Genomic DNA, 24,910 nt, shown 5'->3' with positions numbered 1-24,910 from the left:
CTCCTCTCCAGAACCCCTCCAGTGCCGGGCATGACCAAAATATATGGACATGGTTCGCCGGACTCCCTGAACACCTTCCACATCTGTCCTCTACCACAAAGAACCTACTCAACCTCGCCCCCGTCAAGTGCGCTCTGTGAACCACCTTAAATTGTATCAGGCTGAGCCTGGCACATGAGGAGGAATTAACACTACCCAGGGCATCAGCCCACAAACCTTCCTCTATCTCCTCCCCCAACTCCTCCTCCCATTTACTCTTCTGCTAGGGCATCCCCCTCTTCTTTCATCTCTTGGTGTATTGCCGAAACCTTGCCCTCCCCGACCCATACACCCGAGATCACCCTGTCTTGAATTTCTTGTGCCGGGAGCAACGGGAATTCCCCGACCTGTCGCCTCACAAAAGCCCTCACCTGCATATATCTAAAGGCATTTCCCGGGGGTAACTCGAACTTCTCCTGCAGTGCCCCATGGCTCGCAAATGTCCCGTCAATGAACAGGTCCCCCATTCTTCTAATCCCCGCCCGATGCCAGCCCCGGGACAAACCGGTGGTTACCTCTGATCGGGGACCACACAGAGGCTCCCACTGCACCCCTGTGCCGTCTCCACTGGCCCCAGATCCTTAACGTTGCCAACACCACCGGGCTCGTGGTATACTTTGATGGCGAGAGCAGCAGCGGTGCCGTCACCAACGCCCCCAAGCTCGTTCCTTTACAGGACGCCATCTCCATCCTCTTCCATGCCGCCCCCTCTCCCTCCATAACCCACTTGCGGATCATCGCCACATTTGTGCCCAGTAGTAGCTCCCTAGGTTTGGCAGCGCCAGCCCTCCTCAGTCCCTACTGCGTTCCAGGAACCCTCTCCTTACCCTCGGGGTCTTATTCGCCCACACAAACCCCATAATACTCCTACCTACTCTCTTAAAAAAGCCCTTGGTGATCACGATGGGAAGGCACTGAAACACAAACAAAAACCTCGGAAGGACCACCATTTTGACCGACTGCACTCTACCCGCCAACGAGAGCGGCAACATGTCCCATCTTTTGAAGTCCACCTCCATTTGGTCCACCAATCTCGTCAGATTCAATTTGTGTAGGGCCCCCCAACTCCTGGCTATCTGGATCCCCAGATACCGAAAGCTCCCCTCCGCCCTCCCCAGCAGTAGGTCCCCTATCCCTCTGTCTTGGTCCCCTGCCTGTAGTACAAATAGTTCACTCTTCCCTACATTGAGCTTATAGCCCGAGAACTCCCCAAACTCCCTTAGAGTCTGCATGACCTCCACCATCCCCTCCATTGGGTCCGCCACGTACAGCAGCAGGTCATCCGCTTATTGCGACACCCGATGCTCTTCTCCCCCGCGGACCACTCCCTTCCATTCATTAGACTCCCTCAGTGATATGGCCAAGGGTTCGATCGCCAATGCAAACATCAGGGGGGACAGGGGGCACCCCTGGCTCGTTCCTCGGTACAGCCGAAAGTACTCGGACCTCCGCCGGTTCGTCACCACACTGGCCCCGGGGCGCTGTAAAGGAGCTTAACCCAGCTAATAAACCCTCCCCTGAACCCAAACCTACGCAACACCTCCCAGAGGTACTCCCACTCTACTCGGTCAAAGGCCTTTTCAGCGTCCATAGCTGCCACTATCTCCGCCTCTCCCTCCTCCGATGGCATCATTATCACGTTTAAGAGCCACAGCACATTAGTATTTAATTGCCTGCCCTTTACGAATCCTGTCTGGTCCTCATGAATCACCCGCGGGACACAGTCCTCAATCCTCGTGGCCAGCACTTTTGCCAATAACTTAGCGTCCACATTAAGGAGCGAAATCGGCCTGTACGATCCACATTGCAGTGGGTCCTTGTCTCGCTTCAGAATCAAGTAAATTGTCGCCTCCGACATTGTCGGGGGCAGGGTCCCCTCCTCTCTTGCCTCATTAAAGGTCCTCACTAGTAGCGGGGCCAACATGTCCACATACTTTCTGTAGAACTCCACCGGGAACCCATCCGGCCCCGGGGCCTTCCCCGCCTACATGCTCCCCAAACCCTTACTCAGCTCCTCCAACCCGATTGGTGCCCCAAACCCGCCACCTCTTGCTCCTCCACCCTCGGGAACCGTAGTTGGTCTAGGAGGTCATCTGGGATTATGGTGACTTTAGTTACATTTTTAAGAAATGGCTGGAGCTCAGGGTTGACTTTTGTGAAAGGAATATTTTGTCAGGTGATAAAGTTGACAGTGATTCACCTGATGAAGGAGCTGTGCTCCGAAAGCTAGTTATTTAAAACAAACCTGTTGGAATTTAACCTGGTGTTGTTTTACTGTGCCCACCCCAGTCCAACGCCAGCATCTCCACATCATGGCACTCTTTCTAGTTTAACAATATCCCTTCTATAATAGGGTGACCAGAACTGAACACAGTATTCCATGCGTAGTCTTACTCACCCTGGATTCCGTGAGATTTAACCTTTTGCAACTGCCAACCATGCGGTACCTTGTCAAAGGCCTTACTAAAGTCCATGTAGACAACGTCGACCGCACTGCCCTCATCTATCTTATTGGTTATCCCTTCAAAAAATTCAAATCAAATTCTTGAGACATGACTTTCCCCTTACAAAGCCATGCTGACTTTCCCTAATAGCCTTTGCCTGTCTAAATGCCTGTAGATACTGTCCCTCAGAATACCTTCCAACAACTTACCCACTACAGAAGTAAAGCTCACCGGTCTATAGTTCCCAGGCTTATCCCTACAACCTTCCTAAACAAGGGCACAACATTTGCTAGCCTCCAATATTGAGGCACCTCTCCTGTGGCTGTCGATTATTCAATATCTCAGCTAGGGGGCTGGCAATTTCCTCCTTAGCCTCCCACAACATCTTGGGATACATTTCTTCAGGTCCTGGGGATTTACCTATCTTGATGCGCTTTAATACCTCCAGCACCTCCTTCTCTGAAATCTGTACACTCCTCAAGACATCACTTTTTATTTCCCCAATTTCCCAAACATTTGTGTCTTCCCAGTGATTTACTGCCCTACAGGGTTACGATGGACGCATCAACCCGAACACAGCAAAGATTTAAACGGTAGGCATTTTATGGGAACGGTAGTCCATCCTTCAAGAATACATAAAGATTTTGGATAAACCTAAAATATAGCAGGTTGCGTCCTTCAAAAATGAAGTCTATGAGCTACCAGAATACTGGATCATAAGGCTGCGATGCAGTCCGACATCAGGGGTGGGATTCTCCGCAATCGGCGCGATGTCCGCCGACCGGTGCGAATAAGTCCGGCATCGCGCCGCTCCATAGGTGCGGAATTCTCCACATCTTGAGGGTCCGAGCCCTCACCTTGAGGGGCTAGGCCCACGCTGGAGTGATTTCCGTCCCGCCGGTTGGAAAGCCCTTTGGCGCCCCGCCAGCTGGCATGGAAATGACTTTGCCGTGCGACACGTGCGCTCGAGTGTCAGCGGCCGCTCACGGCATCCCCGCGCATGCGCAGTGGAGGGGGTCTCTTCTGCCTCAGTGAAGACCATGGCGAAGGCGGAAGGAAAAGAGTGCCCCCACGGCACAGGCCTGCCCACGGATCGGTGGGCTCTGATCACGGGCCAGGCCACTGTGGGGGCACCCCCCGGGGCCGGGGCACCCCCCGGGGCCAGATCGCCCCGCGCGCCCCCCCCCCCCCCCCCCCCCCCCCAGGACCCCGGAGCCTTGTCCCGCCGTTCGAAAGGTGGTTCAATCCACGCCGGTAGGCGTGGGTTGACAGCAGTGGGACTTCAGCCCATCGCGGACCGGAGAATCGCCGGGGGTGGGCCCGCCGGCCGGCGCCATTTCCACCGAGCGGTGCAATTCCCGCCCCCGGTGGGGGCGGGATTCACACCAGCCCCCGGCGATTCTCCGACCCGGTTGGGGGGGGGGGGGGGGGGTCGGAGAATCGCGCCCCTGGAATCAGTAATGGCTGCTTTCCACTGATATCATCTTTCAGCAGTTTCACTATGGTAATTTCAATTTTGCCTGAACTGAATTTTATGCCCGACAATATTCCACTAATATTGGATTCAGCATTTTATCACAACAATAAATTAGCAGTCTGGAACCTGGTTAAGTTTTAATTAGTTATTCAAAAGATTAATTGTTTTGGGCCTCTGTGAAAAGACACCAGGATTCGAGGCGTTGTTTCATTCCATTCGCACAACAGGGTTTAGCTAGGAAAACGCAAAGAGTTTTCTACTCTCGCATCAAAATGCTAAGCAGCCAGAATAGAAACACTGATCGATAGCTCATTAGGCCAAATCCCTCATCTCAGACTTAAGGAAAGGGATATCCTCAAGAGTCTCTCAAGTCAAGATTTGACAGCAGCAAAAATCTGTGTTTTGAAAGTCTGAACTAGTTTAGCTAAGAAAGCTTTCCTAGAAGAGGAAGTGAGTCTATATTCAGACTTAAGTGTGTTCTTTCGCACAACCAGGGAAGCACAGAAATTATGAAAAATGATGACTGCTGCTGAACCAGAGAAAACGTTCAAGACAAAACTGGGACATTGAACTGTTAATGCAAGCATTGGGGTGGCACAGTTGCTTCACAGAGCCAGAGACCCAGGTTTGATTCCCGGCTTGGGCCACTGTCTGTGCGGAGTCTGCACGTTCTCCCCGTGTCTGTGTGGGTTTTCTCCGGGTGTTCTGATTTTGTCCCACAAGACGTGCTTTTTAGGTGATTTGGACATTCTGAATTCTCAGTGTACCCGAACAGGTGCCGGAGTGTGGAGACTAGGGGATTTTTACAGTAACTTCACTGCAGTGTTAATGTAAGCCTATCTGTGACACTAATAAATATTATTGCAGATATGCAGATTAGATGTGAAAAAATTCCATAGCCCAAAATCTTTTCCTTGGGAAAGATTCGAGTCTCCTGAACACCAAGTCTGATAAGTCACCAAGTACTCAAGCCATGTATATGCAGAGGGCTTCGCTCCAATAAAACACTTGAGTTGGCACAGGAATGCCTGATGGTTGGGACTGAAAATAGTTAAAGCATAGCAAATAGTGCTATCTATAGGATGGGAAAATGAAACTGTTAAGCAGCCTCATTTTTCCTAATGACTTAAAAATAGAAGAGTCCATAAATGTTGTTGAGATTTTCCCCTCATTTCATTTTAACACTGCAGACTGAAAAGACGACTTATATATTTAAATAGCACCCTTTACAACAACTGGATGTCTCATAGCATTTTACAGCCAATGAAGTACTTTAGAAGTGCAGTCGCTGTTGTATTGTAGGAAATGCTACATTCTATACACGCACAGCAAATTCCCACGCACAGCAATGTAAATTGTAATTTCCATGTACATCTTTTATGTTGAAACATTGTGTGCTGTGATAAAAGTAATATCAACAGTTATCTTCAGATTTTTCATACACTGGCTGCTCAATATACAGTCCCATCACATTACGTGTGAAAGCAGCATTCTATCAGATAATATAAATTCAGGCTAAAATTAGTCATTTATTTACATTTATATTTACAAGACTTATAATTATACAGAAGCAAAAAGGATACAATGGCACATTTACTTTAAATTTCTTCAAAACCAAGTATTTGAATCTTAATTAGTTTTAGTATCTTCGAACTGAATCTTTGGCGATAATCAACCTTCGTCAATAGATTATGATGCAAGTAGTTGAGAGATTCTAATCAGGCTACACTTCACTAAAAGACTCAATACAGAACTGGCTCCATGTGGCAGCTGTGCTGACAAAACACGAAATGATACCATATAGAAATTAATAAGTTATGTGTCTATGATTGAGCAAAAATACAGTTCAGCTCTCGAATAATTTTAAATCAAGCATTTGCACACCAGAGAAAGTGAGATTTGAGATTGTCACTTTTTTTTTTAAAAACTTGGTAACATCTGGAAGTATTTAAATTTGTGAGCAGAACAGTCTGCTGGCCACTTGCTAAAGGAAGCAGTTACTCAATAGGGAATTAACACAAGCCACAAGTATTTCAAACTCAAGAGTAACAACTGTCATGCACGAAAACATATTCATGAAAGCGTTAATTTATTTAAAAATAAGTAGCATATTTAGACACAAGCCCATCCAACAAAGGCAATTGATAAAACAATCCAGTAAGGCACAAAACCAGCCAGAAAGTATAACATGCACAGTAACAATGCCTCAATAAAATGACTCGTCTCATTTCGGCTTGCTTCTTAACGCTCCTTTTCTCTTCATGCTGTACTTTACTCTTGGACAGGAATGCCAGTATGGCAAAGTACTCTCATAACTCTTAGTGCCCCTTCATAAGAAGCTGTTAAAAGGTTTACGTGAAGCCTGGAGCATATTGCCTTGTGCTGCTGTGTGGAAGTGAATGACTACTTTTCTTTTCCAGCAGCAATGAGATCAGGAAACCCCCCGGAGGCAGCCGGGGAGGAAGGTGGTGAGGACAAGTAGGGGAAGTGATACGGAATACTCAACTTTGCATCAGAAAGCATCTAAACACCAAAACAAAGCATCACAGAGCCAATTTTGCGATCCCCCACATTTTAAAGTTTTTCTGGAAAAACTTTCACCTGCCAAGAATCTTGGGTGAAGAGGAAGGCAGGTTGCTGGAATAGAGGGTGCAAAAGGCAGGCTGGGACCCAGGGGAAAGGTAGCGAGTGGTAGAAGGCTCAGGGAGCAAATGGCAGACTATGCCTGAATGGTGCAGCTAAGTGCGAAGGAAACAAACTGAAGATCAGAAGTTCTTAGTAAATTGGGATTTCTGTAGAAAACATCTCAAGACTCTTTATCATAGAATTTACAGTGCAGAAGGAGGCCATTCGGCCCTTCGAGTCTGCACCGGCTCTTGGAAAGAGCACCCTACCCAAGGTCAACACCTCCACCCTATCCCCATAACCCAGTAACCCCACCCAACACGAAGGGCAATTTTGGACACGAAGGGCAATTTATCATGGCCAATCCACCTAACCTGCACATCTTTGGACTGTGTGAGGAAACCGGAGCACCCGGAGGAAACCCACGCACACACGGGGAGGATGTGCAGACTCCGCACAGACAGTGACCCAAGCCGGAATCAAACCTGGGACCCTGGAGCTGTGAAGCAATTGTGCTATCCACAATGCTACCGTGCTGTCCCAGGGGAAAAAGGTAGCGAGGCCCTTTAGAAGAGAATCATGCAGGGAGCAGGAGTACAGTCAGAGTAAGTGACCAACAAGGAGACCTAAAAAATGACAAAAGCTAAATACCGTGGACGCAGGAAATTAAAATGTAGAAGATGCCGGAAATATTCAGTAGCTACGGAGAAACAGTTAATGTTTCAGGCCAGCGACTGTTCATCAGATCATTCAGATAAAACGGTCATTGTCTTGAAACATTAACTATAATTCTTTACGGTGCGAGAAATAAAATTATACAGGTGGCTACATATTCTCCACACGCACCCCATATTTTCTCTCTCTCCTCTCTTAGAAGTGCTCCAGTACCAATACCATTCCAGAAGTCCCAGCTACCCATTATCTGCCTCACGCTAATGGCGCTCTTCATGTGTTAAGTGAGACAATAAATGCTGGTGGGTTAGTCTACTCAGCAAGGCATCACATAGCCGGATTATGGCCCAGAGTGCACAAAATGGATGAGGATGACAAATTTTTCACAAACTCAGTAAAGATTCTGCAAGACAATTTTCACACAGCAAGGTCTGGAATACACTCCCCAAGTAGGTTTCAGAGACAGGTTTAATCTCAAGCCACTCAAAAAGAGAATTAGACGGTCGGAAAAAGAAGAATGTGCAGGGTTATGGGGGGGAGAAGAGAGAAAGAGAGAGAGGAGGATGCCATTAGGTGAATTGCCAGATGAAACACCAAAGATAGTCTTCCTGTACTTGCAGATTCTGGATGAATGGGGAACAAAACCTTCTTTCACAACATTCGTCCTGACAGATTCGCTGGTAGTTCGCTCGTGAGGCACAAAAGTGATTTCCTCTTGGAGTTCATGGTGCAGATACGATGAGGTGAACAGCCTCCTTCTGTGCTGTAATAATTTGGTGATTCTGGATTTGCATTATAAACTGGTAATTCTGAAAAAAGCTGCTTGATTGCTTATATGCACCAGACAATTTAATACCGTACGATCCCTATTTGCCCTCACAAAGTTAAGACAAATACAGACAAACTCTCTTATTAATGATCGCAAAAGGGACTTCCGGTGGCGGCAATGAGTGAGTGATACGCACATTCGGGGGCTCTCACTCCGGCGGGATTGGAGGACCCGGTTCCCCGATTTTGCAGGGCTGTGGAGCGCTGAAAGGACGGCCACGGGGGGCTAAGGAGCGAGCAGAGCTGCATGGAACTGCAGGAGAGCAGAAAGCAGCGCAAATGGGAGAGGAAGGGACAAAGGCAAGGTGCAGGGGAAGCTGACCCGGGAGCAAAGATGGCGGAGCTGGTGATCCAGCAGGCGCTGGAAAACATGCTGCAGGTGATAAAGAGCAGTTTTGAGTCGTTGAAGCGGGATAACTTGGACCCACTTCAAAAGGCAGTGGATCAGCTGAACCAGAGACTGGATGCCCAGGATGAAAAAGTTAAGGTGCTGGGGGAGGCGGTGGAGGAGCAGGTGGATGCGCAGACGATTGCTGCACTAGAAGTCGACGGGTTGAAGGAGAGACAGAGAAAACTGCTGGACAGAGTAGAGGAGCTGGAAAATAGAGCCCGTAGACAAAATCTGAGGATCATCAGCCTCCCGGAGGGGGCGGAGGGAGCTGATGCCATAGCGTTCATGGCGGACCTGTTGATGCAGCTGATGGGGGCTGAAGCCTGTCCGCGACAGCCGGAGCTGGAGGGGGCACACAGACCCCCCCGTCCGATAGTGATTAGGTTACACAGGTTTGTGGATAAGGAGCGGGTGCTGCAGTGGGCAAAGAGCACTAAGAGCAGCATGTGGAATAACAGTCTCCTTCGCATTTACCAGGACCTAAGCCAGGAGGTGGCCAGGCGGCGTGCAGCCTTTAAACAAGTTAAGGAGGTGTTGTTCATAAAGCACGTGAAGTTTGGTCTGCTCTTCCTGGCCAGTCTTTGGGTTACGCATCAGGGCCAACACCACTACTTCTCCGAGCCTGAAGAAGCAATGGACTTTGTGAGGGATCAGGGGCTGGTCTCGAAAAAAGGACCCACGGACGCAAGCTAGGGTCCGTGAATTACTGGTTGAAAGGACGCCTACAGTGCCTGGACTGCAGGTCGACTGTTTATTGCTTTAAAAATGCCTTGTGGTGTATGTTTTGTGGGCAGTTTTTGCCTGTGGGGGAAGAGTCCCAGACGGAGGAACTGAAACTCAAATGGGAGGAGTTTGGCGGGGAGATGGAGGACGGGCTGTGGGCGGAAGCTCAGAGTAGGATAAACTTGACCGCAACATGTGCCAGGCTCAATCTGTTTCAATTTAAGGTCGTTCACCGGGCCCACATGACTGTAGCTCGGATGAGCAAATTCTTTGGGGTAGAGGACAAGTGCGCTAGATGCGCGGGAGGACCTGCGAACCATGTTCACATGTTTTGGGCATGTCCTAAGCTTAGGGGGTACTGGGAGGGATTTGAGTAGAGTAGGAGGGATAAATAGGCGGGTAGGTCTGGGGAGAGGAGCGGGCATGTGCAGTATGGTTTGATTGAAGTATTGGTTTTATATTGATGTTTGCACATTTCTGTTATCTGTAACTGTTTACAATACCAAAAAATACCTCAATAAAATTGTTTCTTAAAAAAAATGATCACAAGCAAAACATAACATGTATTGAATTGTGATGTCTGTATAATAATAATAATAATAATAATAATAATAATAATAACTTATTGTCACAAGTAGGCTTCAATGAAGTTACTGTGAAAAGCCCCTAGTCACCACATTCTGGCGTCTGGTACGGGAATTGAACCCGCGCTGCTGGCATTGTTCTGCATTACAAGCCAGCTGTTTAGCCCACTGCGCTAAACCAGCCCCTACATCATATGTTTAGCCCACTGTGCTAAACCAGTGTACATCATATGTAAGACAGACATAAAAACATAGAAAATAAGAGGAACCGATCATTTGGCCATTAGAGCCTGCTCCGCCATTCAATATCATGGCCGATCCTCTATATCAATGCCATAGTCGCAAGCTCGCCCCATGTCCCTTGATGCCTTTAGACACTGAGGCTTGGCCTCACAGCCTTCAGTGGTGGAGAATTCCACAAGTTACACCGTCAGTGAAGTTTCTCCTCATCTCAATCCTAAATCATAGAATCCCTACAGTGCAGAGCGCTCATCTTCTGCTTTAACATGGTGGGACTGGTTGACTGGCAATAGCATCAAAACCAGCAGCACTATAAAACCAAGTTCTGTGTCACAGGTTTGTTGGTAACATAGTTGCATTACGATTAGAGCAACTGCTTATGCAGCCATTTGGAGGGCGGCACGGTGGTGCAGTGGTTAGCACAGCTGCCTACGGCGCTGAGGACCCGGGTTCGATCCCAGACCCGGGTCACTGTCTAAGTGGAGTTTGCAAATTATCCCCCACAACTCAAAGATGTGCAGGTTATGTGGATTGGCCACGCTAATTGCCCCTCAAATTGGGGGAAAAAATTGTGTACTCAAATGTTTTACAAATGTTAGCCATTTGAAAGTCCTAGTGGATACTCAACTTTTATTTTGAAGTAGCACCTCCAAAGAGTTATCTTTCTTTAAATCTATTAAAAGTACTGTCACCTGTTTTTCAGAAAAATACAGAGGTGAGCTTGTGAAATTTGGAATGAAGCCAATGTAAAAAAAAATTAGTCATGCAATCAAAATTAACACCTTGCAAACTGGGGCTGTGCCTGCAGAGATCTTTCCACTGACAACACTGGGGTAAAGTACTGGCCTGTTTGGAAGGTAAAATCTGACTGAATTAAAGCTGCTTTTGTGTCAGGTATCATAGCAATTAGCATCACAAGTTCTCAATGCACGTGCCTCACTAAGCTGGCAGCAACCCCAGGCTAGAGAGACACCATAAACACTCCCAACTGCTCACGTTAGCCCTTTGACATTGGGGTTATGGAACTTCTCATTTTCATAGCACCTCCAGGGAGTCACGTTTTCTTTGTAAAAATTTATTAAAAGCACTGCCGACTCTAACTTTTCCGAAGTGCCAACGCTGCTGGAAGGACCTGGTTTTAAAAAGGTGACAATACTACACTGGTTCACTACAGACAAGCCTCTTACAAAAGAGGAGCTTCTGCTTGAAATCTGTTACAGATGGCTCACATTAGGTCACAAAAATAAATCTTGAGCCGCAAACTCGGTTTAATTAAATAAATTTTAAAACTGGTTGCTGACCACAATCTTTGTCATCTATTTCAATAATTCAAATGGTGTGTCTGCAACAAAACTGTTACTCCACGATTTTGCCAGAAATGACAAAATGTGAATTTAATGTACTGTTTGAAATGTTGCATAAGCCACAACTTATTAATGCCTATGGATAGATAACCCAAGATTACTCAGAAATAAATATTGAAATGGCATTTTAGGAAGTGAGTATTGGTTTAAAGCTTCATAAATTTCAATCACTGCTGAGCAATGTCGTATAGAAATCAAATTAATGCTGGGTGGCTGCTCTCATCCAGCATTCCTTAAAAAGACACGAGAATAACATATCTTTTTCATTGAGTGACAATCAAAAAGGCATAAATCGCTCTGATGAAGACCCTTTGATCTGCAAAATGTGATCAATAGACTGGAAGTCTGGAATTTTAGGATTTGAACCTCCCATTTGCCAGCAGTTTCTCTTCAATGTCGCAGTGAGCCAAAAAAGCCAACCAGATTTAATTTTATACAGTCTGAATAAGACATTAACTCCTGCTGCTACTGAACAACAAAGACACTCTTGCATTACAAGACTGGAGAGTTGACAGAGGACTTGCAGAAATTCCTGCTTCAGCTGCACTACAAGGTGGAAATGCACCCCCCCGCCCCCCCCGTACCAGAGACCTGAAAGAATTGTAGACACAGGAGGGTGAGGGTGTAAGAATTTTGTGGTGGAGGGTGCTGACTTCAGCAAAGTAAATACAGAAAGTTAGTTTCCTACACAAGAAAGATGCCCAAGGAGAAAATTAATAGGAGTAATGCTGCACACGCTACAACTGCTCAATTAAAAATGCCCGAAACGCCACTTCTATTAAGTTTTACCTTATGAAAATTTTGACCTGAAATCTTAATTCGGTTTCTCTCTCTGTGCAGATGCTGCTTGACCCAAGTGTTTGCTACACATACTGATTCTATTATACAAAGTTTTATTTTGACTTTCAAATGGCTATGTCGATCACCATTCTGCAACTTTGTTACACAGGAGCAATTTTTAAAATTAATTTGGCACAATTGAATTCTACTTTAATGTCTGCAAAAGATGAGCTGTACAACAAAGGGGACGACAACTGGTAACTCAGTTCAAGAACCGGCTCAGACTACGGACTGAAGGTCTTCTTTTCTGCAAGCTGCAAAGGTCACACACAACTGAATGTTGCACTGCCTCCTTTTGGATGCAGGCTCACAACTCAAACTACCTCTGCAGTGAACAGCCATGTCATTATCTATTTTACATAGCAGTGCATAATCAAGTTTCAAACCATCTCATAAAAAGCTTGATCAAGGTACAATGCACAAATCTCATTTTACAATGCAATTCCCCATCTTAAATATCTTGCCAGCATTTGAGGAATAGTCAGCTGCTGTAGCTCTCATCACTGTGCAGCGACTCTTGCTGATGAATGAATAGATGGCAGTTGAAGATCAGGCTTAGTAGTGAAACCACCAAATGGTTGAGTAATTTACACGTTATCAGTGGTCTTGGCTCCCACATTAAGAGCAGTCGCTTAGATCAGGCACCTAAAGGTTGCCACTGACGCCACACAATATGCATCCACAATCTTTAATGGAAAAAGCTAGGCTGAAGAGTGTATGCCCTGTTCATTTTAGCATTGGAATACCTTTTTCTAAAAAAAAACTATTTTGAAACTTGTGAGCAGGACATCAAAATGTCTCCCCCATCTAAAATAAATAAATTAAAAGTACCTTCTGTTGAGACTGAGCAAAATATACTTCAGCAAACTTCAGAACCAACACATAGTCGCCTTCCTCTTTAATTGGGATATCATATCCAAAGGTTTCTTCATTGTATCGTTCAGTTTGATACAATACTTGATCCTCAGGCACTGACCGAAAAATAGGCAACCTCATTCCATAGTCCGATGCTTGAAAACAGAAAGAGAAGAAAATGCAGCAAGTTACATTAAGTTCAGGAAAATATTCACAAGGTTTTAGCTTACTACCTGCTAAGCAGTGGCTAGCACTGGGGCTTCACAGGGCCAGGGTCCCAAGTTCGATTCCCCACTGGGTCATTGTCTGTGCGGAGTCTGCACGTTCTCCCAGTGTCTGCGTGGGTTTCCTCCGGGTGCTCCGGTTTCCTCCCACAGTCCAAAGATGTGCAGGTTAGGTGGATTGGTCATGATAAATTGCCCTCAGTGACCAAAAAGGTTAGGAGGGGCTATTGGGTTACGGGGATAGGGTGGAAGAGAGGGCGTAAGTGGGTTGGTGCAGACTTGATGGGCCGAATGGCCTCCTTCTGCACTGTATGTTCTATGTTCTAAGCAGCTGCTTGAGGCGTCGATTTCCTCTTCCTGCAGATATGAACTGGAGTTATAAGTCATCTAATTAAATAAGCAAATCTAAGAGAGGTTGCAAATCAACACAATTACACAACCAATAGTAGGCATGGTCAAAGAAATTGCTTGCTTTTCTAGTGCCTTTCAAGATTTCAGGATCTCCAGCCTTTTGTAGCCAATTGAGTCAGTTTTTAAACTGTTGTAATGTAGAAAACGCAAGAGCAGCAAATTTGCACACAAAGCGAGATGACAATCAGATAATCTTTCAGTGATGCTGATTAAGAGGAAGTAGCTAGGACACCATGGTGCATTTCTTCGAATGGTGCAATGGGACATTCTACCCCTCCCCCCCAAATAAGGCAATATGGAAGTGTGAGCATTGATTGTGTGCTCAAATTTCTGGAGCAAGACTCGAACCCACAACCATTTAGTTCAGAGGAGAGCATGCTGTCACCAAGCCAAGGCTGGTACTATACATACATCTTCCAACAGAAAAAGCAGCATCATATTTTGCTTTTCGGGCAATTGTTCCAAATCCAGTTTGAAGAAACAGGAAAAAACTGAAACCCTGTCAAATGCATGGAAATAAAATATGCCACAAGAACAATGTTTTTCCACAGCAATAAAAAACAAAATCAGTGTAAAGGCGAGACAAGGAAAATACCCTCCTCAATGTATAATTTAGAAGCAAATGGTTTGCAAATATTAAAGTTATAGTGCTTTGTGAAACACCAGAGCAATCCTGCGTCCTCTCAATGTTATAGAAGTTTGTTTATCACAACCAAATACTTACAAATGAAGAACAATGGAGTGCAAGTCAACATTTTATATGCCACGTGTTTTGTGTAAGGTACTGGTTGAAGCTGCCACCAATGTTGCCATTGACGGAACCCAAATGTTTGGCTGGTTGCCATTTTTAGGTATCTGCTTAAGGTTCTCACTGCAGTGTGCAACCTGAATTGTCACAGTAGCTATCTTTCTTTAAGGGTCCAGATGTAAATTTCAAGTGTTGCTGATCTGTGATGAGGCAGTCACTGGGAAAAGTATAGTTTCCCAGTGTCTGGGTGTATTGGATCACCTGAGCAGACAGATAAATCAGATGGGAGGGATTGCATGCCTGTTCTCAGCGCATCTCACTTTACATCCATTCAAGTAATGGATTTAGATTGAATCGGCTCCCCCCAGTTTTCTGCCACTCAGAAATAATTCAACGGGCCCAGGCAGAAAACAGGAGAATCTACCCTTCACGGTCAGAGCTTGCATATGAACAATAACCACTTGGATCAGGTACCCAGAGGGTACGTATGGAATAATATCCTAGTATTAGTCAGTGCCTTCAGGAATTGAGGAGAAGAAAAGTAACTGAGCCTGCTTTAATCCATTCTAATATACATTCAAGTTCAAATACCAAATAAACATTCACTGGCTATATAAGCGTGCACTGTACATGTTGCATAAACAGAATACACACTGGGGACAATGTGGTTTACAGAAAATAAACCACTCGTGTTGCAGCCGCCATACCTCAGTCATGCCTGTGCAACCGGCGCCACTCCACTTTCGGTAAACCACTCGTCCCCGATGTGTATCCTCTACAGAATTTATGTGGAGCCGGGTCTGGATCAAAGCCAAGAGACAAAACATTCAGAGGCAATGTTATTGAAGTATTTCCTCAAACACATGAATATTTGAATACCCAAATATTCATTGCAGACCTAGAGCTTCTACCAAAATGATTAAATTTAATAAGCTTCCTGCACACTTAATATTCCACTGAAGATAAACTACTGGATACACCTTTCAGAGTTAACTTACTAAACCATTAGCCAACTTGTGCACCCATCACAATTGCCCAACTCATCCTTCAATGAGTTCTTAGTGTGCAAAGACAGCTTGATTTTCACAACTATAATTGCCAACTCCCCAACAATTTTATGGCAGCGGTTCAAGAAGGCAGCTCACCACCACTTTCACAAAGATAATTAGGGATGCCAATAAATAAATGTTGGCCTGACCAGCAATGCCCACATCTCATGAACGAATAAATAAAAAAAACAAAGCTTTTATTTATATAAAAATAGGTTAACTTGTGTTTATATTTATAAAGACAACCCCCCAGAAAATATGGAGCATTAATATGCAAATACTGAAGACTACACCGCCTGTGAGAACAAAGTAAAATACACTCAAATGTCCAACAATCAACATGATGGGAACCACCAAGCCGGCCATGCTGTTCTGAAAAGTCTGACACAATGATGGAAGAATATTTTGCTATGAAACAAGGAGAGAGCTAAGTGTTCTACAATGAAGTCCATTCAGGCCCATTAACTTCTAAACCGTGGAGAAAGTTTTTGAACGTCACATATCTTGGTGTTGTTCACATTTCAGATATTATGGGATTGTATTGCATAACACCAAGCATTTTTTGGAATATAATATTGAAAAGAGGATTTAAAAATATGCATGGTTTTTAACTTGTGTTATCTGAGAAATTGGAAGGTTATTTTTCGAGTGTGCTTCAATGCATGAATTAAGTGTATAATTTTCATACAAATAAGGTTCAAAGGACAAGTCTGCAAATACACACAAAATGATGTGAAATCAATATATTGTAATGTTTTCAGTGTGACTGTGTAGACAATTCAAAAATCAGTGTGCCATACTTAACTAGTAACCAACAAGGCATCGGAGATAGGATTATAGGCTATCAACTGCTAAGTTCTTTGCTACTGATCTCAAAAAAGCGCAATAAACACATCTCTTACATAGCTCCATTTAATTGCCTTTTCACTAGGATTTATTGTAATCATACAGCAAAGGAGGCCATGCGGCCCATCATGCTTGTGCCAGCTCTTTTGAAAGAGCAGTAGAATTTAATTCCACAGCCCAGTTTCCCCCCCATAACTTTGCAAATGAATCCTCCTCAAACACATGTACAATTACCTTTTGGAAGGTCCTGTGGAACCAGCTCCATCACCCTTTCAAGTGTGCATTCTAGATGATTACACAACACTACATGAAAACAAATTTTCATAATCTCTCCAACAGTTTTTTTTTGTCAATTATTTTCAATCTGCAACATCTGGTTACCAATCTACTTGCCAGAGAAAATAATGGTGGATATGAGAAATGTTAGTCACTGAACCAGTGGGAAAACACCCTGCAATTGGTCAGGAACTCCTGATTTTTAGGTCTGACACAATTGTGGTGGGAACAATTTGGTGCGATTAATTAAAACTCTAATACAAGATGCATTTTACAACATTAGTGGCGTTTTTGCAAAGTTCAATATCCACCCACAGAGTAATGATATAAAGAAAACATGGGACCAACATCCATTTAAGTTACTTCTAGAACTTTATACAATGTATTACATTAAACATAAATTTTAGAGAAGTTAAATTTGAAAATCCAAACTCGTGTATCATATAAATTAATTATTGCCTGATACGTCACTAATCCAGATTTTTACTCCCTCATCTGTAAAAGACAGAGATCACAGAGGCAATAACACGGTGTTGCAATTAGCTGCATCAGGTTTTACCTAAACTTTAAATTTGTCACATCTTCCAGGGGTTCATAGGACAGATAAATTTCATCGGTGAGGTACAAGACATCACCCACAGCCTAAGTGGTCAACATTGAACTGATAGTGAAAGTCGGAGGATATTTGCCCAAGAGGTGTTGCAGGGTCTAATTCTTGCCGTAGCCCAACAGACATGCTTTTCTAGCAGTACTGGGAACCCTGTCTAATTTCTCCAGTTGTTAATCCAACTGCTCTGTAACCAATCGTAGCACCAGCCAAAAAGAAAAATCAATTAATTTACACACCAAGATTGAATCTGGGTCTTAAACTGGGATTAAAGTCTGCCTGGTTCAGACAGTGTGGCACCTTTATCAGTGAACCATTAGGTGGGCTTTCAAGATAATATTTCCAGAACTAGACAGCCAAATTTGTGACAATGGCTTTTAATTTCATTAATGGGATAGTAGATTCCTGGAATTGAACAATATGATTTGAACTGGCAAGATATCATAGATATATTAAGAGATAATATATGAGATATTACAGATTATTTTTACAGGGGATAAGCATACTCTTTATTGTACTAATAATAATTGGTACTTATCAAGCAATATTCAATACATTTTGATGTATCGGAGGGTTGTCTACTCAATGCAGTATTTTCAATACAAGGCACGGAATTTTAAAAGTAAAAATGTTCTGATCAAAAAAAAGCTCCAGCTCTATACAACCGAATTTCAAATGATGTATCCTCTTTTGAGTTATATTTATTTTCAAAGAGCTATAAAAAACGTATTATTGTTCAGCAACAAGGGTGATCTAATCATATACTCACTGAACAGGTTTGACATGTAGTTGCGTTCCTGACTTGATCCAAGTATAATGTAGGTGACAAATATCGGCTACCTGTACTTGTCGGATCAAATGTTTAAATACGGACAGAGATACTGGGTTGCACAGTGAAACACTCCTGGCACCTCTAGGACTTGGGTTCAAATCCATTGTCGATGATGGGATAAATATATCCTCCGCTCAAGGAATATAATGGGAAATGAGTTTGGGTCAGTCTCAACAAAGCTCATAATGGGCACAGGCCTTCAACACAAGTGCCCAGATTAGCAATTTCTCTTCAAGATGGTTGTTGCGGTAAATGGGAAATGTCACACAAGCAAACTAATTGGGAATCTTTTGAGATTGAGGGCAAGCAGAGCAGATGGATCTTTCTTCTTCAGCTAAATTGCCAGATCCAATCTAAGAGCATTTGATTGGGACACTCATTACCCAAGGTGGAAAACTGCTGCTTTATCTAGTGCTAACATCCCTCACACTGCCTCTCCCTCACAAAAATAGATGAGGTTTTGTGGAAAAAACTAACAGATAATCGACACACTCTTAATGCCCTGAATAGCTCAAACACACAAAAATAACTAGGTTAGATTCTATCAAGGACATCTCCAACAGGAGCCTGGCTAAAAAGCAACAGCCGCAGCAATTCAGCCCCCCTGGGATGCGATTCCACACTGCTATGTTTAAAAGAAAGTATTATTTCTTTATTAGCGACAAATATTTTAGGCCATTCCAAATTAACTGTGTTAAAGGATCATGATCGCATTTCAAGGAAGGATAGTCCAAACGAAAATAGAACATGCTCCATACCCTCAATGAAAAATCTGCTGTCATCATGTTAACTTCAAGCTAAGCAGACACAGGTTTGTCCAGAAAAACTATATCAACAGCCACAAATAAAGTGGTTACGAAAGTAGAGGGAAAAAAAAAAAAAGAGAGCAGTTAAGTCAAATACACATTTTATTTGGATATGCCTTGGGTCAAACACTTGCATCAACATTTAAAAGTTTTATTTTCTGCAGCAATTACTCTCTTCAAAAGTCACGTTTACGACTGCAAACTTCAACGTGCAAACAGATGGAATTGTTAATGAAGTATCCATCTTTTCTCTTTGGCCATCATGTGAGATGGCGAGAAGTCTATGTGAATTATAACAGTGACATAAAGCTCATACAAAGACAGTGAACAAATGCATTACTCCATTAATATCCAAATAATGAAGTCTTTCATACAGTGTCTCTTCACAGCACAATCTCACCCCTATGAAATTCTTCAGGTTACCCTCATTCAAAGATGTTGCAGTAGAGATGTGTTGTTTGACAAACATTTTATCTGCTCCATTTGCTCAGCAAAATTAAATAAAAAGGCATTTCCTCTCCCTGATCTAACACACATTATATCTATATTACAACACTAACTAGACTTCAGAAGAAATTGATTATCTGTTAAGCATCTTTGGATGCCCTGTGGTTGTGAAAGGTGCTAGAAGGCAAGTCTGCCTTCCCTTTTCTTCTAACGTTATAATTTGCCAACATTCCAGATGGAAATCGAAACACAATCAAATCTGCCATAATCTTATTGAATTGCAGGCATGCTCGAGGGGCCAAATCATGCTCACATTTTGCATGTTGGTATTTGTAATTAACAACGGAATCAAAAATAAGCAGCTTATTTTCCTCCAATGCTGGCCCACATGGTGTTAACTCATACCGAGTACAGATTCACAGGTGCAACTGACTCACTCAAGCATCCAATTTTTCTGCATCAGCCTGGACAGTGAATGTTGCAAGCTACTCAAGAGCCAAAACTGATTCTGTTATCACTATAAAATTCACACACACTCCAGCCATTTGGCATTGCACTGACCAATACCTGGAGCCAGGTCTCTCCCTCGTGCCCTCCAAACAAGTTGAAGGTCAAACATGGTAACACCATGAATGAGATACGTTAATACCAGTAAAGTGATGGTTTGCACTAGCCTTTTGTTGAATTTAGGGTCTAGATCAAGTTCAAATAACCAGCAATCTATGAAGATTTGCAATTATAGATTCAGGTCCAAACAAACACACAATAATGTACTATTGCACTGTGAAGCATGGAGTCCCAAGTTCACATCATAAATGCTCACTGCCAAGTTCCTGGCTTGCACTACATGGAGATGCGATTCCTCATGAGGAAGAAAGAAAATTGGATCCAAAGAGAAGTTAATCCGCTGCTCTTACACAATGCTCATTGGCAGGTGGTAAAATACCACAGGTGTGGGAACAAATTACCTGCTGACATTCCATTCAGGAATGCCATGCTTCACTAGAAGGGAAAGGCACACTACAGAACAATTAGTGTGGAAATGTTTCATAATAGATTTAAGATAATAAGCCGATATTTCACTTTTCTCTGATGAAACATTTTACCCTGCATGTTGCTGCAGCGTCAAGCAATCCCAGATCAAGTCAGATGCACCTCAAGGGCTTCTTATATAGCTGCTATGTGAGAATAAATAGGTGCTGATGGTCAGCACAGACACAATGGGGTGACACGGTGGCTCGTACTGCTGCCTCACAGCTTAAGGGACACGGGCTTGATTTCAACCTTGGGCGACAGCCTTCGTGGAGTTTGCACAATCCCCCGTGTGTGCATGCGTTTCATCCGGGTGCTTGGGCTTCCTCCCAGTGCAAAGATGTGCATATTAGGTGGATTGGCCATGATAAATTGTCCCTTAGTGTCCAGGGATGTACAGGATAGCTTATAGGGATAGATTGGGATGGGCAGGGGAGTGGACATGGGGACAGTGCTCCTTCTGACAGTCGGTGCAGACTCGATGGGCTGAATGGACTTTTTGCACTGTAGGGATTCTGAGTCCATGAGAACCATGATTCTGCCACTGCTCAAGACAATAACATTGATCAAGCTCAATAAAGTAGGGTGGAATCCGGAACTTTTGTTAAAAATGTGGTATCCTCTGGTAACTTGATCACACTTGGGGGGGGGGGGGGGGGGGGGGTAAAAGCAGAACATCCATGAGCCTTCGGATTAACATCACAGTTAAGACAACCAACTAATTCTTACATGTGCTCCAGCAATCGGTGAGAAAGAAGTAAGTAAGTTACTGCCCCCCCCCCTCTCACTTTGTCCAAAGCAATTTGGTATGGGGGGGGGGGGGGTTATATTTTTTCTAATTCTTGCAAATTCCCAGCTCGGGCCCTGACACAAAGTCCACAGCATTTGTTGCAGTGACTGAAGTCAATGAAACACATGTACTGAAGATCAGCAAATAAACACAGTTAAATATTTGACCCCCCGGCTTACCCCTGCCTATCTTGCCTTCCAGCGGGTCCCTCTTGAAGTGGATGCCGTGGATGTCGGTGTGAGCCTCCCCGCCGGCGTTGATGGCCCAGATCACCTTGTCGCCCTGGCCGCCGGCAGCGCCGCTGCAGCAGCGGGCCGTCAGCAAGGCCGCCAGCAGGAGCCAGAGCGGGCTGCCGGAGCGCGGCTCCTCTCTCCACATCTCCCACTCACTGGCTCCACAGGCTGGGCCGCGCGGCCTCCGCCACCATCCAAATGTGAAACCCACCCTCGCCTCAAACAGCAACTAAACAAAACTGCACATTTATCCCCGCTGGTTTAGAAAATAAAAGATGCGAAGCCCTCCTCCCCGCCTCGGAGGTTAAAATAAATTCCCCCCCTCCCTCACTCTCGCTCTGCACAGCGCTTGGGGAAGGAGGAGGGCGGGCAGGCCAGGCTCAACCTAACCTGATGGGAGCCGGGGTCGGGGTGATTGACAGGGCCGTTCACCAATCGGCCGCGTAATTCCGGAGCGTCGCTGGTTCGCCGGGAAGGAGCGACCAATCGCCCGCCGCGGAGGCGGGTCCTCAGCTAGTCAAGTTGGGTTGCGCAGGGGGCGCGAGCTTGTTCAGGTGGCAAGTGCCAACCGAATGCGGAAGTAGGTAGACCGGCTCCATTGGTGGATGATGGGGAGGGGTGGATAGTATTTAAGCGCACGCTTTTCTTAGAACTTGTTCCACCAAAGATGACTTGATTCGAATGTCGAAGGAGCATCCATGTATTGTGCGTCTCTGCTGTTGTTGCCGCTCCGTGATGTTGCATTCAGAGCTTGATGAGTGAAATGCGGTGCAGTATCTCCCCCTTTCAGCCTGAAATGAGACGATCGCGGCTCGCCAATCAGAGCGGTCCAACGCACACTTGTCGCGGTGTGATGTGGGAACGGGAGCGAATGAATGAAAGGCGGGCGCTGGGCGGGATTGGCTACAAGTGCCGCCCAATAGATACAGGTGCTGGCTGGATTGACTCAGCGGCACAACTCTGCAACAAATGGGCTATTGCACTGTCACCCAGTCAATGGGGTCACATTGTGAAATCACTGGGAAGTTGTCAGAGTACAAATTAAATACTGCGGATGCCCGCAGAAAACAGGAAAGAGTCAACAGGTCCGGCAGTATCTGCAGCGCCGAGAATGACCCCACTATTAATCGGGACAATTTTTTTTGGGGGGGAGGGCTTTGCAAGGAACGCTCCATCAAGGCCCACACTTACCTTCATTTGGCATTGGGGTGCCACCCTGCCCGGAGCCCAACCACCCAGGGGCCTCCAATCACTTGGGAGAAACCCCTCCCCATCAAGTGCCGTTACACCTGGTCCGTGTTTGTGGAAGCGAGTGCTAAACGGCGCCACCGCAATGTCTCCCAGGCGCAGGTATTTGATCCTGGGCCTAAGGATACATAAGGGTAGACATATTTAAGTGAAGTTAACTGCTTATTTAAATAAACAAATCTGGATCACACCTAGTGAGTGCGAGGTTCAGATTGTGATGTCTCATGAGATCTCGTTGGATCTTGCGAGGCTTCCCGAGCATTGTAAATCTCGTGGGAGGGACGGCACAGTCGTGGTTAGTACTGTTGCTTCACAGCGCCAGGGTCCCAGGTTCGATTCCCGTCTGTGCGGAGTCTGCATGTTCTCACCGTGTCTGCGTGGGTTTCCTCCGGGTGCTCCGGTTTCCTCCCACAAGTCCCGAAAGACGTACTGTTAGGTAATTTGGACATTCTGAATTCGCCCTCTGTGTACCCGAACAGGCACCGGAATGTGGCGACTCGGGGCTTTTCCAGTAACTTCATTGCAATGTTAATGTAAGCCTACTTGTGACAATAACCATGATTATTATTGTAATGGCCTCGTTGCATCACCGGGTTGGGCACGATGAGGCCATTAGATTGGGCCCAATGTTTCGAGTCCGTATAACTTCTTTGGAACTGTTCCAAAGAATCAAAGAATTCTGACAGTGCAGTGCTATTCTCTCACCTTCTCCCCACAGCCCTGAAATTGTACATTTTCAAATAACAGTCCGGCTCCCTTTGAATGCCTTGATTGTACCTGCCTCTGAGTCATAGCAAAGTTTTAAAAAATACATTTATTAATTTATATTTCATTTTTTCCAATTGAGCAATTTAACGTGGCCAATCCACCTAACCTGCACATCCTTTTGGGTTGTGGGGCAAAACCCACACAAACACTGGGAGAATGTGCAAACTCCACACGGACAGTGACCCAGAGCCGGGATCGAACCTGGGACCTCGGCACCGTGAGGCAGCAGTGCTAACCACTGTGCCACCGAGCTGCCCGAGTCACAGCAAAGTTAACTCTGTTTCTCACTCCACAGATGCTATACATGTGGTATTATCAGGTATTACAGCACCCAAGAGGCCGAAGACCATTGGTTAAACCTAGGAGTTTGCCATTGGCTGTTGGTACGTAGCTCCGCCTTGACGGGCTGGGTATAAGAACCGGTGCCGTCCCAGCAGCCCTCACTTTCTGTACCGAAGCTGCTGGGGAACAGTTCTAGTCGATTAAAGCCTTCAGTTATGTTACATAGAACATCGAACAATACAGCGCAGTACAGGCCCTTCGGCCCACGATGTTGCACCGAAACAAAAGCCATCTAACCTACACTATGCCATTATCATCCATATGTTTATCCAATAAACTTTTAAATGCCCTCAATGTTGGCGAGTTCACTACTGTAGCAGGTAGGGCACTCCACGGCCTCACTACTCTTTGCGTAAAGAACCTACCTCTGACCTCTGTCCTATATCTATTACCCCTCAGTTTAAAGTTATGTCCCCTCGTGCCAGCCATTTCCATCCGCGGGAGAAGGCTCTCACTGTCCACCCTATCTAACCCCCTGATCATTTTGTATGCCTCTATTAAGTCTCCTCTTAACCTTCTTCTCTCCAACGAAAACAACCTCAAGTCCATCAGCCTTTCCTCATAAGATTTTCCCTCCATACCAGGCAACATCCTGGTAAATTTCCTCTGCATCCGCTCCAAAGCCTCCACGTCCTTCCAAATGCGGCCAAACCAGAGTTCTGTACAGCTGCAACATGACCTCCTGACTCCGGAACTCAATCCCTCTACCAATAAAGGCCAACACTCCATAGGCCTTCTTCACAACCCTATCAACCTGGGTGGTAACTTTCAGGGATCTATGTACATGGACACCTAGATCCCTCTGCTCATCCACACTTTCAAGAACTTTACCATTAGCCAAATATTCTGCATTCCTGTTATTCCTTCCAAAGTGAATCACCTCACACTTCTCTACATTAAACTCCATTTGCCACCTCTCAGCCCAGCTCTGCAGCTTATCTATATACCTCTGTAACCTGCTACATCCTTCCACACTATCGACAACACCACCGACTTTAGTATCGTCTGCAAATTTACTCACCCACCCTTCTGCGCCTTCCTCTAGGTCATTGATAAAAATGAAAAACAGCAGCGGCCCCAGAACAGATCCTTGTGGTACTCCACTTGTGACTGTACTCCATTCTGAACATTTCCCATCAACCACCACCCTCTGTCTTCTTTCAGCTAGC

General features: G+C 45.1%; 1 protein-coding gene across 2 annotated transcripts in view; it reads right to left on the bottom strand.

Moving 5' to 3' along the window:
• Positions 1-21,820, bottom strand: part of mlec (malectin) — a 58,119-nt gene extending 36,299 nt beyond the window's left edge. The window contains exons 1-3 of one of the 2 annotated variants that reach the window (XM_072497396.1): positions 21,330-21,477; positions 15,173-15,265; positions 13,059-13,237 (exon numbers count right to left, since the gene is read on the bottom strand). In XM_072497396.1, coding sequence (XP_072353497.1) covers positions 13,059-13,223 — 165 coding nt within the window. In that variant the 5' untranslated portion in view covers positions 13,224-13,237; positions 15,173-15,265; positions 21,330-21,477. Of the gene's footprint in view, positions 1-13,058; positions 13,238-15,172; positions 15,266-21,329 lie in introns of both variants that reach the window. The other variant, XM_072497386.1, reaches the window with a different exon arrangement.
• Between the last annotated feature and the right edge of the window lie 3,090 nt (positions 21,821-24,910).

Source organism: Scyliorhinus torazame, chromosome 1, assembly GCF_047496885.1.
Source record: "Scyliorhinus torazame isolate Kashiwa2021f chromosome 1, sScyTor2.1, whole genome shotgun sequence".
In the NCBI taxonomy this organism is placed as follows: domain Eukaryota; kingdom Metazoa; phylum Chordata; class Chondrichthyes; order Carcharhiniformes; family Scyliorhinidae; genus Scyliorhinus; species Scyliorhinus torazame.
Note: the sequence above shows the minus strand (reverse complement) of the source record. Positions and strands in the feature narration are given on the sequence as shown.